The 15,209-nt window shown below is 38.2% G+C and overlaps 1 protein-coding gene across 1 annotated transcript in view; it reads right to left on the bottom strand.

Annotated features, from left to right (window-relative positions):
- Positions 1 to 2,871: 2,871 nt before the first annotated feature.
- Positions 2,872 to 15,209, bottom strand: part of LOC126251624 (uncharacterized) — a 71,241-nt gene continuing 58,903 nt past the window's right edge. The window contains exon 4 of the mRNA XM_049952170.1: positions 2,872 to 3,158. Within this exon, the coding sequence (XP_049808127.1) occupies positions 2,933 to 3,158 (226 nt within the window). The 3' untranslated portion in view covers positions 2,872 to 2,932. The remainder of the gene's footprint in view (positions 3,159 to 15,209) is intronic.

Here is a 15,209-nt window from a genome sequence, read left to right as displayed (position 1 = left end):
ACTGTTTCTCACAATATTTGCCTCCAGTATTAATAAACTTTTGCAGCACTTTTTCTAACCTGAATTAGGTACCTTAAGAACATGTTTTGGAAGGATTCAACAGCTTCTTGAGTGGTGAAAATCACTGTCTGTGCATTTTTTCTTTGATGTAAGGGAAGGTATTAGTTAATAAATCAGGTTAATATGAGCCAAACGACATCAAATCAGTGTTTTCTGCCATAAAAAAAATCAACTACTTGACACACTGTGATAGTTGGTATCATTGTGATGAAGAATAAAGCAACATTTTTGGTTGCTTTTCCTCATTTCACCAATGACCTGTGGCAAAAAAAGAGTTGCACACCATAAGGAAAGAGTGGTCTTTTTCTTGGAAGTGCTTCATGAACAAACCACTGTTATTGATTTTAGCTACCTTGGAACAATCAAAGAGTTGATATAGCTTAGTTTCCAGCTTGTACATATATATCCGAATTTCTACTGTAACAATTTTGTATATGGATTTTGCATTTGCTGGGTCAAATTTTCTGACTACTTCCTTTTTCCAATTGACATGAGCCTGTTTTTGATCTTCGGTCAAATTGTGGGGAATGTGTCAAGAAAAGATTTGTTTCACAACTAAATGTACATGTAAAATTGAATGTAATGCGGGCCATTGATACAACTAAAGGCATTTCTACCTCATGGTAAGTACATGCTCCAATCACAATGCACACAACATTGATGTGTTTTTAGAACAACAACCAATTTTAGTCAACCTTTACGAATGGCCATGACAAAACTCAGCAAACTAATTGTGAACTGAGAATGAAGTCTTTCGTTATGGCACTTATATATAAAACATTCTTGGTTTTTTGCCACATCAGTTCAGGATAAAATCTCGAGCTTTCGATGATAGCCTCCATCGTCATTGATGATGATGACAATGGAGGCTATCGTCGAAAGCTTGAGATTTTATCCCGAACTGACATGGCAAGAAAACCAAGAATGTTTTATATATAATTGTGAACTATTTTTTGAAGGCAAATGATTATCAAAAGTTGAATAGACAACTGAGGCATTATTATGAAGTCACGCCTGTATGAAAATCGTAAAAAAAAAAAAAAAAAAATTTCATCCTATTAAAACCACATATGGGAGTTCCACAATCTCAATAGTGCCATCTACAATCAATCAACATATGTAATGTTCACAAAGCCCCAAACTGTGTGTGTTCTTTCAACAATATGCTATATTTCTGCAAAATGTTCTCAGCGTTATGATTAGTACAGACATCAGAAAGACATGACACAAAACTTGTAATCCGAGAAAGGAGACCTAGAATATGCAGATTTCATAAGTCAAAGATGGTGCCATTTTTAATTATATGACAAAATGCACTGATTGATGAGATGATCAATACATAAACAAACACTATTTTGGTTGATTTTAATGTTCTCTTTTAGGGCATACCCTACTGGCGTATAAAATGCAAGTATGGATTAATGTTGTCATTTACTCTGTTATGCTTGATGGTGCAAATGAGATTAAGTATACCAAACTGTGCTACAAGTGAGACAAGTTAAATTGTGTCAGCCTCTCACCTTACTCTATGAACTAATGTGGATGCATCTCTGTGCCCCACTTCATTCTCCAATAGAACTGATTGTGTATATCTGAGAGCCCAATTAAAGGGTTATCATGATAAAGGGCCTAACACCAATTTTGTGCAATCTGTGTTTTCTACTTCATTAGGTGGTATGTGAACAAGCCATTTACATACTGAAGGGGCTACCTCCAATGATGGCTGATGTGAGTGTAATGAAGGCCAATAGATGGCATGAGAGGTAACTCCTTTGACTCATTCAAGCAAAATGGGGTACATGCAGACTGTTTTACAAGAGTTGGCTATACTGGATACTGGATGTAGAGACTTCTGCTTGCTCTGGCTGATTTGTAGCCTGTCATTTGCATGTCTGCTTTGGCAATACAACTGACTGTGAAAAAATAATTCAGTAAAGGGAAGTAACACAGAAACTGGTAACTCTGAAAGAAAGCCTGAGCAAAGGTGTGGAAGCATTTTGTTCCTAATGATGTAATGAAGATGATAAAAGCAGCTCACAATAAGTGACCATTTAAAGTTGTTCAGATGGACATTGGTTATTGTATGGACTTTCAGCAAGCAGCTGACATGATTATCAACACAACCAAGGTTAATATAGGCTGTGCCTCATGGACTAAAATCACCACATCTGTGGTAATTCAGATAAAAATTCATCTGGCGAAACACAGGGATGGAAAATGATAAGAATATTGAAAAATGGTGGTGAAGTGGGTTTTGAAATGATCATATTCAGTGAGGTCACTGGTGCGGAAGGATTACATTCACAGAAGAAACAAGACTTTAAAAGTATGATGGAAGACTTATCTGAGGTGCAAAAACAGTTGTACAATGAATTGTGCAAAGACTGAACAATAAAATGATTACTAGAGGTAAAAATGTTCCAACGCTTGTTTGATGGACTTAGCCCATTTAGCTTTTCAGTGTTTATTTGTTGTTTTTGGAACAAGCCACATGGTAGCTTTCTTTCCTAAAGTCAATGAGACGTATTAATACGGAGTTCATGCATATTTACGTTCGTGTTATCTGAATAAAATTTATTCTGATTAACTAAGAAAGCAAATTTTCTTACTTAGCCCCTTTAGCATGATAACCCTTCAATTGCTACCTTTAGTTTCTTATGCAACTTTTGTAGTGAATATTATGATTTCTGTGTGAGTCATTTTTGTTACTTCTACCACTGAAGATAATTATACAGTTTCTTAGTTATTATTCCATACATTATCAATGGTTTCATACACTGATAAACATAAAAAGTAAAATAGACTGTGGTGTTTGAGTTGAGATTTATTCAAAGGCAGTATTAAAAATAAATAAATAAAAGCACATTAATTTTTAAGGAACTGATGCAGAAACTGCATAAAATGGCAATGGATGTTTCAAGATATTTCCTGCAGAATCTTCTGCAACTAAAAGCTGACCAGCCTCAGAATATACTTCAGATGGCAGTGAAAATTCAGTTATTTTCTTTTCCTCTAGAAACTGCCAGTCACAAAGAATCTGTCCAGAGCCATCACGAATCTCCACCACTCTGATACCAACAGATGACTCTATTACATTCCTGTGGATATGAAAACATAGTCAATGTCTTTAATCACCATAAAATACTAATTAGTTTTTGTCTAGTTTTACACACTGCTACAGACTTCATGTTAAAAATAGTTTTGCAAAACTGAATCCCAGGTCAAATGATGTATGAAACATAGAAATAAGAAATGGGTTTTAGTAATTTAATGTGTGGTGACACTCCTAAGATTATATAAATGTATGACAGTTACCAGAATGATAAATAACATGATATTGTAGAATTGAAGATGGGTGAAAAATTAGTGAACGCAGTATGACAAAAGTGATGGGGCAGTTTGAACAAATTCTAAATTGTATTTTTAACCAGCTTCAAGGCTTATTGCCTTCATCACATGTTATTTCTGCTATCTTCACTTATTGTTGTTTCCACTTAGTATACGTACATAAATACAATGAAGAAATAAAATAAATGCACAGAAAATCTTACCTCTTACAAATGAAATCTGCAAATTCTGTCAGTTAAAAGTGAACTGTTATGACTATACTAATTCTCTTTTTTAACTGATTTACCTTTTTAAACAACGTAATCTCAGATTTTGCTTGTCATAGAACTGACTTATAGAGTCTTTTTTAATTTCCTCATTGTATGTATACACAGAAATTAGTGATTACAGCAAAAATCATATGAGCTTCATAATTATTTTTAACTGCAAATTATTCATATTTCACATCTTAGAGAATTGATTTCTCTGTGCCATCACTTCACCTCTTCACTGTTTGTATATGAATACAAAGTTGAAACAATATATTGTTGAGTTGTTAAAAAAGATACATTTTATTTAGCTTCCAGGAATGGCTGAATGTTTAAGAAGATAATAGCATTAAGAACAAGATGTACAGATGATTTTATTGTTAATATGCCATATGGTTTGAGGTTGTTGACAGTGATGACGGTTGGCGTACTCATCACGTCAACTTTGAATGTCTTGCCCTTCTTACTGACGACACAGCAAGGTCCATCATAGGGTGGCTGCAGTGGCTTGCCTACTGCGCCGTGTTGTTTTGGTGAGAGAAAGCCTGAATTTCAGTCAGTAGCACAGAGTGCTTCTGTGAATGGATGTTGTGGGGCTAGATGAATTAACTTTATTGCAACATAAGAACTAAACTATAACTTCTATGACTCCATTTAATAGCACAATCATCAACAGAATTAAACATATATAAAACAAAGAGAAAATGTAAGTCAGCAACTGCACCAAAGATAATCATTAAAAATAGTAATCACTTGCACATAGCATTACAGTGCACATAACACAGCACTTAACCACTCCCCCCTTAGTGTTAACATTATTTTCTGTTGAATCAAAGTTTTGTCTGGACCAGGTAACAATAGGTTGTGCACAGGTTGCTGATGGTACATTAAAGGTAGCCACTGATGTTTGTTGTGGCCGATCTGTGACAGGCAGTGGAGGGGCTGGGGTGTTGGTCAAGTCCGTGGTGTGCCTAGATTATTCTTCACTAGCGTAGGGTGTGCAGAAAACTGGTTTGAGGTTGTTGACAGTGATGATGGTTGGCGTACTCATCACGTCAACTTTGAATGTCTTGCCCTTCCTACTGATGACACAGTAAGGTCCATCATAGTGTGGCTGCAGTGGCTTGCCTACTGCATCATGTTGTTTGAAGACATGATGGCACTTCTGTAGCTCATCAAAAACTAAAGGGCAACTGGTCTGCTGATCTCTTGGAGCAACAGGGCATAGTTGCTGGATTAGTGTATGTAGCTTTTGTACAAAATCAGATGGGGCAAAGCAATCATCTGGCACAATGGCAAAGAACTCACTGCGCAATCATATCGGCTGGCCATAACAAGTTCTATAGTCATAGCTTTCACGTCTTCTTTCAGTGATGCACGGAGGCACAGGAGGATGACTGGTAACATCTCTGTCCACCACTGTGAGTCATGACATCGAAGCAACACTTTTAGTTGGTGGCACATGCATTCACCTAAATCATTCACTGCTGGGTGGTAAGCTGTAGTTCTAACCCACTTCATACCCAGGAGGACAGCAAGTACTTTTAACAGATATTACTCATATTGTCTTCCCTGGTCTGTTGTAATTGATAGAGGCATCCTGAAATGGGTGATCCATCTCTGGAAGAACACAGTCGCAACAGTTTTGGTGGTAAGCAAATTGGGGACACTTTGGATGAGCATGTGAAACAGTTGATAGCTGTAAGGCAGTACATGTATCGCTCTGATAGTGGGAGAGGTCCTATGAGGTCTAGATGGAGATGTTGAAGTCTATGATTCAGAGGAAGAAATGTGCCAAGAGGTGTCCTAATGTGCCATCCAACTTTATTTCATTGACAGGTCATACATTGTCGTACATATTGCTGGCAGTCTTTGTCCATCTGTAGCCAGACTTGCTTCACCATACTGGTAAGGGTTCATATTCTGGGATGCAACATGTTATGTAAAGAGGAAATTGCCTGTTGGTGAAGGTCAGTAGTCACAAACAGTCGCAAATTGTTTGCAGTGACACCACAACACAACAGCACAGTTGACAATGGCAGCAAAACACAATGGAATTGTTGGCCTAATGGTCATGCCAACAAACCTTATAGCTCACTATCTGATTGTTGCACTGTGGCAAGAACTTAAAAATGAACTGCATCAGTGATTGATTCATTCAGTTTTCCTTCAACATGAACAATAATTGTAGTGAACTATCTGATATAGTCAAGATATTGCAGCTCAAATGGTGAAGCTTTCTCAGAACCTGACACAAAGCTTATGTTAGTGGCTTGTTATCTGGGATGAGAGTGAACTGCTGTCCCTCCAATGCATAACTAACAGCAGCACAGGCAGCATACAGTTCACGACCACAGGTGGACCAATTCTGTTGAGATGGTAATAACTTATTACTGAAAAAGGCTAAGGGCTGCGAGTGCTCATGTATTTACTGTTGCAGTGCAGCACCAATTGCAGTGGCGCCAGTCTTCAGCTTGGTAAATGCCAAATTGGCCTCACTATTCCACAGGAGTTTGTCCTTCGGCTTTGGGGAACCATGCAAGAATTTATGCAGCAAGATTGTGAACAAACTGAAATAAAAACTGTTTATGCTGAGAAATCATTATAGTTCTTTAACTATCATAGGCTGTGACTTGCTAATTGTTAGTAAAGCCTAGGAACTGTATTCTGGAGCTCCCGAAAAGCACTTCAAGAGCGCATGTGCATGTAAATGAGTGAAGCTCTGTCATAATTGTGACAGGAGTTTGACATGACCAGGACATTGTCAATACACACATAACAAAAGCCTAAACTGCATGTGACTTCATCCCTGAACTGTTAAAATGTTTGAGCAACATTAAAAAGACCAAAAGGCATTCGGAAAAATTCAGAATAGTAGAAACAGTGAGCAGATAGCAGTTGTAGCAACGTCGTCTGATGACACAGATATCTGGTTTCTAACTAAGTCCAACATAGAAAAGATGTGCTTACTGGGGACACTGAATGTAAGATCTTTGATATTTAGTACTGGATATTGACCTGTAATGGCTCTGGCATTGAACTGTCTTTAGTCACTACATCAACACCATCCATTATTCTTCTTTGGGGCCACGTGTAGTGGAGATGCCCACTACTGTGCGATGGGTGGCAGAATCCTTGTGCAAGCACATACCAGAATTCCTACTTAACTATCTTCAGTTTCTGGAATGGCAATCGGTGCAGTCAAGCATGAAGTGGTGGTCCATGTGTCATCAAAATATAGTGCACCATTGAGTGCTGCACAGGTGCTAGTGTGGGAGTCTGGCATGTGATCTCTGATAACTGTCTGAGGCGCTCTATGAACGGACACTACACCCTCATCCTTGGTTGCTAGGTTGGTACTACTGTCAAGAAGGTATCAGTGATGGTGGTCAGGCAGGAGTCAATCAAACAATAAAAAGTCAGCTCCGAGTATGGGGTGCATCATGTCCACTATTACAAACGGCCACTCAAATTTGCCTTGTGGGCCTAAGTTCAACACTAATGTGAAACAGTCATATGATTGTAGAACCATTGGTGGCAAAATGGTAGCAGTCATTACAGATGCAATGCAGCCAATGGCCAGATGGATAGACTTACATGTCGGCACCCATGTCTACCAAAAACTGTAACTTTGTACTTTGTGCTGTGTTCCCATGCACATGGAGAGATATATTTGCACTGTGTGATCCACAGTTTGTGTGAGTGTATCTAGATCACTGGTGCACATTGGGTGACAGGTGTGATAACCAAATATTCTACAGAAGGTTCTCACTGACTACGCAGTCAGTGTAGTAAACTGTGATGGGAAGCAATCACTAAACTCTTCATTGCAGAGTAACTTCTCCAATCTCTCTGCCTTAGATTGCAAGAGCTGTGTAACCAGGGTCTTCTTGATGGTTATGTAATGATTAGTGCTCAGTGGTAATGCCAGAATGTCTTGCACCTTTGTGGCCATATCTTCATTGAGGACAGCAACTACAAAACTGTATCTCATGTCGTCTGTGGTTATGTGCATTAGCAAAAACTGCATTTCTAGTTGTGAAAATCCCAGTATGGGATTCTGTTGACAAAATGGTGATGGTTTTACCATCATGCAATTAATTTCTGTGCCAGTAAACATGTCTACTGTTGGTGATGGGTCCAACATCATGGAGTTATGGTGAACTGGGATACGAAAGCCGTGTGGCACAGTTGGCATCGATGATTGTACTTAGCATGATGAGGCACAAACCATTAATGACCATCAGAGATCATGTCAGGATCACCAACTGTTGCAGGTGAAGCTGAATTAACTTTATTGCAACATAAAAACTAAACCGTAACTCACACAGCTCCTTTTAATAGCACATCAACAACAGAATAAAATGTATATAAAACAGAGAGAAAACCTTAAACAGTGACTGCACCAAAGATAATCATTAAAAATAGTAATCACTTGCATGCAGCATTACACTGCACTTCAAATCATTTGGATTTAATAATCTTTTAGCTAAAGTTAAATGAGACCATGAAAAGTGTAATGAAAATTATGTATCATAAAGTCTATGAAAGGTGATTACTTCCATCTTTTCTACACAGAACATTAAGTGGGTGCTGATTTATAAGTCAAAAGTGAAAAATCGATCTTAGAATGCAGTGGACACACTTTTTAGACTATCGTTAAGTACAGGAGTCTGTACTGGGTACCAGTTTTTGAGATCAGTGACACATACATCTTTTCAGTAACAATGTGGGCAATTTGTATACATGTGATACCATGTGCTACCAATATGTTCCAAAACACCATGCCTAAAAACATGATTTTTCTGAGGCTCATAACTCGGCTTCTAGTGGTGATACAACAGTAGGATCAAGTGTTTTGGACAGCCCTTAAGCTAGGGACCAAGTTTATACTTAACAGAGGGATTGTCTTACTGTAACTATCCTACAGTACAGCATCAAAGTTTGAACATCACACACTTCCTCCAGCTTAGGCAAATTCTGCAAATCAGTTGGTTCTCTTTGGATTTGATGTGGTCTATTGTGCACCTTAAGGAGCTTATGGAGGCACCATGTAGTTCATGGGTGGTTCCTAAGAAAACCCTAAAGAAGCATTTTTCATCATTTTTTCACCATCAGCAATGAGTTTCTAAATAACTAACTGCAGTAAATTGCTCAAATTTTAATGGTATGTTCTCTAGGCATTCATCTAGAAGTGCCATATTTCTGTTTTCAAAAATCTTTATCTGTTATTGAGAAACATCCCAAGAACATAGTTTTTGGGTAGCAAAACAGAGCTGCATATTCCAAGATAGCTATACTTAGCAAATAGCTGTAATTTTTACAACATATTCCTAAGAACCCTATCTCAAACACTCCTGAAAATCTTACAGATGTCTTTATCCGTTTCCAAGAAACAGAGGTTCAAATCTACCCGATTTGTACATGTAAAATATGCATGTAAAATTTGATGTGAGGTGAAAACTTCATTTATAAAGTGACATAGCATGGAGAAATATGCTATAAAGTGTCTTTGTTTTCTTCAGACGGATTCTGGGAACCCCATGTTGTGGTACTGATACATATGCAAAATTTCTATGCATGCAAAATCCAGTCTGAGATGTAAAATTAGTTTGTGTTATTTTAATTTCACATGAGTGAACTATCAAAACTTTATTGACCATAAAGTTCTTTTCATGTGTGTGACACGTCCTGCTGTAGTAGGGACAAGAAGGGAACTAACAGAAAAATGCCCATATGGGAACACAAAAAAAGACAACTATGCTCCTGTTTAAATGGCTCTGACTTTAAAGTGTGGCACCAGCTGTCTCATTCTACCTTCCTCAGCACCTTTAAAAGTTGTCCCAAAAATTATGGCATGTGAAATATTCACGCTATTTTTAACATACAGTTCACCTCTCACTCCCACAAGCTACCATAACTGTAATTCACTCAACCAACTAGTCCATTTCTTTAAATAGTTATACCTATACATTCCCACTTGTCCATTTTCATTCACTCATTCAGACCATCTCATGTCATTATCTCTTTGTCTCTCGCCAACTGGCACTGTCCCCTGTCCCAGCCCCAGTCTCCTTCATTGTGTCCTACTGCTACTGTCTGATCTCACTGTCACTGTCTCCCCCATGCTTCCTCTTACTGCAACTATCTCCATTCAAACCTTCCCACTGCTGCTGTCCCTTCTCACTGTCACTATCTCTCTCTTCCTCGCTGTCATTGTTGCAGACTCTGCCTCTATCACTGGCTCTCACCCACTTCCACTTTCTCCTTCTCCTTAGTCCTTTGCCACTGGCACTGTCACTTTTTTCCTTGCACTGTTTTCTCACTGTCGACTGCGTTCCACTGCCGCTGTGTCCCTCTCTTTCTTCCACACTGCTGTTGTCTTCTATGCTCTTTTTATATCACAACCACTGTCTACTATTTTCTAGTATTTATTACTTTTCCATCTCTTTCCCACCGCCACTGTCTCTGCCTCTCTCAGCACAAAAAAGCATGAATATGTTCACATTGCAAAATTTTTGGGAAATTTTTTAATGGTGCTGAGGAAGGCAGAATGGGGCACTGATACCCTATTTTTTAGTCAGAGTCTTTTAAATAGTAACACTTTCACCTTTTTTTTGCTCCAAAAGAAGCATTTTTTTCCCTGCTGTTAAAGGACATCTTGAAACCCCAAAAATCTTGAGAAGGATGCAGGATGTCTATACCATATCACTGTGTTGACAAATGGGTTACCACATAGAGCCACAAATAAAAGATAGTTGTGTACAAGTTAATAAGCAGTCATATGATAGATTCAGGATCCACTGGTGATGAACAACCGACTGATATACCCTTAATTTCTCTATCAATTTTATTTGGAGTTCCTTGAAAATTCAGTCATAGTTTAAACCATTCATGAATTTTCTGAGAGATAAGAAACTTCATGATAACAATTCCTAACACACAAATGAATTTAAAAATGACAGCAAACATTATGAACTACTCAAATTTTAAATGGTCATTCTTCTGCCTCGTGGCAGAACAGGGATACAGTGAGAACTGCATTCTGATGGTTAGGATTGAGCCAGAATAGGAAACCTCTTTCAGCAAAATGACGTGGTCAGCTCCTATGTCTGAGCAAGTAGGCTTTGCTCCCTGCCCTTCCATGTAATCAGCAATGACTCAATGTTTTGACATTCAGAGCTTACAGGAGTGTGGCACCACATCCTGCGCATTCAGTTTAAGCTTTATATGGACCAGCAGTTGCAATTTCATCATCGCAATTGACATTCTTGCTGCAGCCATTTACCTCTTTACTGTTAGTGGCAGTTTCCCTGTTTATCGCCCTAAACAGACTATAGCAATGTCAACATCGTATGCACACCATTTTGTTCACTCAGAGCAGGGTGGTGTCACCCATGTGGTAAGATTCACCAGAAACTCCTCCTTTGTTACCTTGATCTGCTCTCTGGGTTCAGACTGACTGTAGTTCTGTGATTTTTATGCTTTCAATACATGTGCTCTGTGTTGTTTATCATTGTGTAACATCAGCGAAATCTGCCCTCATCTAAATATTGTGTTTTGCTTAATTCTAATTTCAGAATACATTAGTATTTCTGTTACTCCTTATTTCTTTCTTATTATAGTTGTGATATCCTCTACCTTTCACTGTCCAAGAAATCAGGGACCCACAGCAAGTAGGAATGTTGCTGACACCTTACACAGTCAAATAATTGATAGGTAATCAATTTAAAATTCCAGTGACATGGCAAAATTTACTGCACCTGTCGTCCACCTAACCTTCGTAAACTCTTGGCTCATCCCTATGAAATCCCCAAACCACCTTCCCTACCCTCTGGCTCCTACCCTTGTAACTGCCCCCTGTGTAAAACCTGTCCCATGCACCCTCCCACCACCACCTACTCCAGTCCTGTAACCCGGAAGCCGTACACGATCAAAGGCAGAGCCACGTGTGAAAGCACCCACGTGATTTACCAACTGACCTGCCTACACTGTGAAGCTTTCTATGTGGGAATGACCAGCAACAAACTGTCCATTCGCATGAACGGACACAGGCAGACAGTGTTTGTTGGTAATGAGGATCACCCTGTGGCCGAACATGCCTTGGTGCACGGCCAGCACATCTTGGCACAGTGTTACACTGTCCGGGTTATCTGGATACTTCCCACTGACACCAGCATATCAGAACTCCGGAGATGGGAACTTGCCCTTCAATATATCCTCTCTTCCCGTTACCCACCAGGCCTCAACCTCTGCTAATTTCAAGTTGCTGCCACTCATACCTCACTTGTCATTCAACAACATCTTTGCCTCTGTACTTCCGCCTCGACCGACATCTCTGCCCAAACTCTTTGCCTTTACATATGTCTGCTTGTGTCTGTATATGTGCAGATGGATATGTGTGTGTGTGTGTGTGTGTGTGTGTGTGTGTGTGTGTGTGTGTGTGTGCGAGTGTATACCTGTCCCTTTTCCCCCCTAAGATAAGTCTTTCCGCTCCCAGGATTGGAATGACTCCTTACCCTCTCCCTTAAAACCCACATCCTTTCGTATTTCCCTCTTTCCTGATGAAGCAACCATGGGTTGCGAAAGCTTGAATTTTGTGTGTGTGTGTTTGTGTTCATTATTGTCTCTATCAACATACCAACGCTTTCGTTTGGTAAGTTACATCATCTTTGTTTTTAGATATATCTGTGAAATGAGGTATATAGGGTACTCAACAAATTGCATACAAAAGTAGGAGATGTAGGAAACAGACTTGTGTTGTTCACCTCCAGTAGCTTAAGTTTTCTTTTTTAGATATCTAACCAACTGTTCTATGTTTTTTTCCTGTATTTTTCCTTCCCTCATTTCTTTCTTGTGACTGGCATCTCCAACACTAGTTTCTTGGTTTTCAGTTCTCATCTTTTGTAGTCATTTCACTTCTGATTTTTTCCTCATAGCTTATCATATCTCCCTTGGCCCAAGCCACTGTATGGCTTTCTAATCTAATCCTTTAATAAAGATCCTGTGTGTCCTACACTTACCTGCTCCCTTCTGTGCAAAGGAATCAAGGGAATACTTAGCATGCTGAACCCCCCTTCCTCTTCCCTTTCAAAAGCCTGCGAGACTCACTTTTATGCCACATGGAAAGTAAAGTTTATTATTCACCATTCCTTTTTCAGGGTATTTTTTTTGTCAATAAACAAAATGAGCACTAATAATTACTGAAGGTAATGCAGAACTAAATGAGTACCAGTAAGTCTGTATATTATGTGAACCTTTGCTTCACTCTACATCCATTTGACAAACCAATTATTGACTGTACCAGTGATGTACACAAATGCTGTAGACAAAAGACAAAGCTCTAGTAGGTGATTTTTCCATTAAAATATTTTACAATGAGATTAAAGTAATGGTTAACACAACATCCTAAGGGACTCCTGACTGTTATGGGCTGTATGTTAAGCAACCTTTTTTTTGAAAATCTGAACAATTAAATTTGGTTACGTTACTTTCTAAAACTGTAAAAAAAGAATATTAATTACAAAATTCATTTAGTTTTTCTGCTTTACTGAAAGATGCACAATATACATTATGTCTTTTGACAAAAAAGTAAGTAAGTTTGCACAATTGACATCATATGAATCACATTACTACATTAATAATTTGATTGGAAATCATTATTTTGTTGATTTTGCTGTATTACTTCTCCTTGAACTGACGGCAATGGTTGTCTTCATTATATTTGTCACTTTACTGTTATAACATTTAGATGTAGCATTTAATAACCTAGTCATCGATTTCAAACATGCTCTTTCTTAACACCTCTTCTTCTCATATAATAGTTTGCTTCTGTTGTTACAGATAAAATCTCATACATAACATGCAAGCTTTTTTGTCATTGCTGAATAATAATTCTCAATGTTCTGCAATTTTGTTTCAATTACAATATCAACTGCACAATTACTTGTCTGAATTAAGCTTTAGTATTCCCTTTGTTATCTTCACAATATTTTAACTCCAAAAGGGGTTTACAATTTCTTTGATGGCACATTGGAATAATGGTAGTTTCCATTCAATTAAAAAAAATGTACAAGAATTTTATTTATATGAGTATTTGGGAGTTCTGTTTACAGTGGATCACACATATGAAGCCATTTATCACTTAATATATTTCTGTGAAAGTTTCTCTATCATTTAATATTACTGGTGTTCATTTTATACTTCACTGTCAATATTAACATCAAAAACCACAGTAAACTGTAAACAAAACTCAGAACCAAGACCGAAAAACAACTTACAATTTAGAGTTCATACTTAATTTAATAGGCTGTTGGTCATCAGACTCATTGCCCTTTTGTTTTTGATGAGGTATGGGAGTGACATCATGTCTTCATACAGCACAGTGCAGTATGCAAGCCACTGCAGCCACCCTATGATGGACATTATCCTGTCATCAGTAGTCAATGTGATGGGAACGCCAACCACCTTCACTGCTTGACAGGCTCAAACCAGCTTTCCGCGCATCCTGCACTGTTGTGGACTCATCAACACACACCCTCGACTCGACCTATGCTCTAGCCACTCCACCACCTGTCACAGATGAGCCACAATGGGTGTCGTAGGCTACCTCTATGTATCTTGTTCCTAATGATGTTGTCTTCTTAAACATTCAACTTTTTATCGATGTTAAATAAAATATATTTTTTTAAGAACTGAATGCTATATTGTTTCAACTGCGCAAACAGTGAAGAAATAAAACAGTGGCATAGAGAAATCAACTCTCTTACAAGTGAAATCAGTAATTGCAGTTAACAAGGATTATTAAGCTCAAATGATTTTTGATGTCATCGCCTGTCTGTACATACAATGAGGAAATAAAACCAGGCTACAGAAAAATCATTTCTATCACAAGTGAAACCTGAATATTACATCAGTTAAAAAAGAATTATTATGGTCATAACAACTCATTTTTAACTGACAGAAGTTTCAGATTTCACTTGAAAGAGATAAAATTTTTCTGTGCCTTTATTTTATTTCTTCATCGTATGTACATATGGATACAAAGGTGAAACAATAATGAGCAACAACTGCAAAAAGGTGAAGGCGATAAGCCTGAAGCTGATTAAAAATTTAATTTAGGAGTTTTCATGCCGCCCCATCACTTTTCATCACACTGCTGTCACAAATTTTTCATCTTGTGACATCATTCTTAACTGAATACAGCTTTTGGTTGTCAACACAGTGTCTCACACCATACCATATCTTATTTAATGTGACTGGATTGTGTGGCACAGTAGACAATTATACCAGATTTACTAAAAACATTTCTGATTAAATCAGCAGAGCAGTACATCACGTTATTGGTCTCATGTCTCATACATTGCTAAGAGCACATAGATTCAGGCCACGGCTCAGAGTGTTTTTGACGACACCATGGAAGATCTGGGGCAAGGACTAAAGGAACATTTTCAACTGGCAGCACTGCTGTGATTGGATACACTGTGCAGAACTTCATCTTTTCTGACTGGAAGCACTGACCATGACATCTTCACCAGCCAGATGCATTGATCA

This window comes from Schistocerca nitens, chromosome 1 (genome assembly GCF_023898315.1).
Source record: "Schistocerca nitens isolate TAMUIC-IGC-003100 chromosome 1, iqSchNite1.1, whole genome shotgun sequence".
NCBI lineage: Eukaryota > Metazoa > Arthropoda > Insecta > Orthoptera > Acrididae > Schistocerca > Schistocerca nitens.
This window is presented reverse-complemented; position numbering and strand designations above follow the sequence as displayed.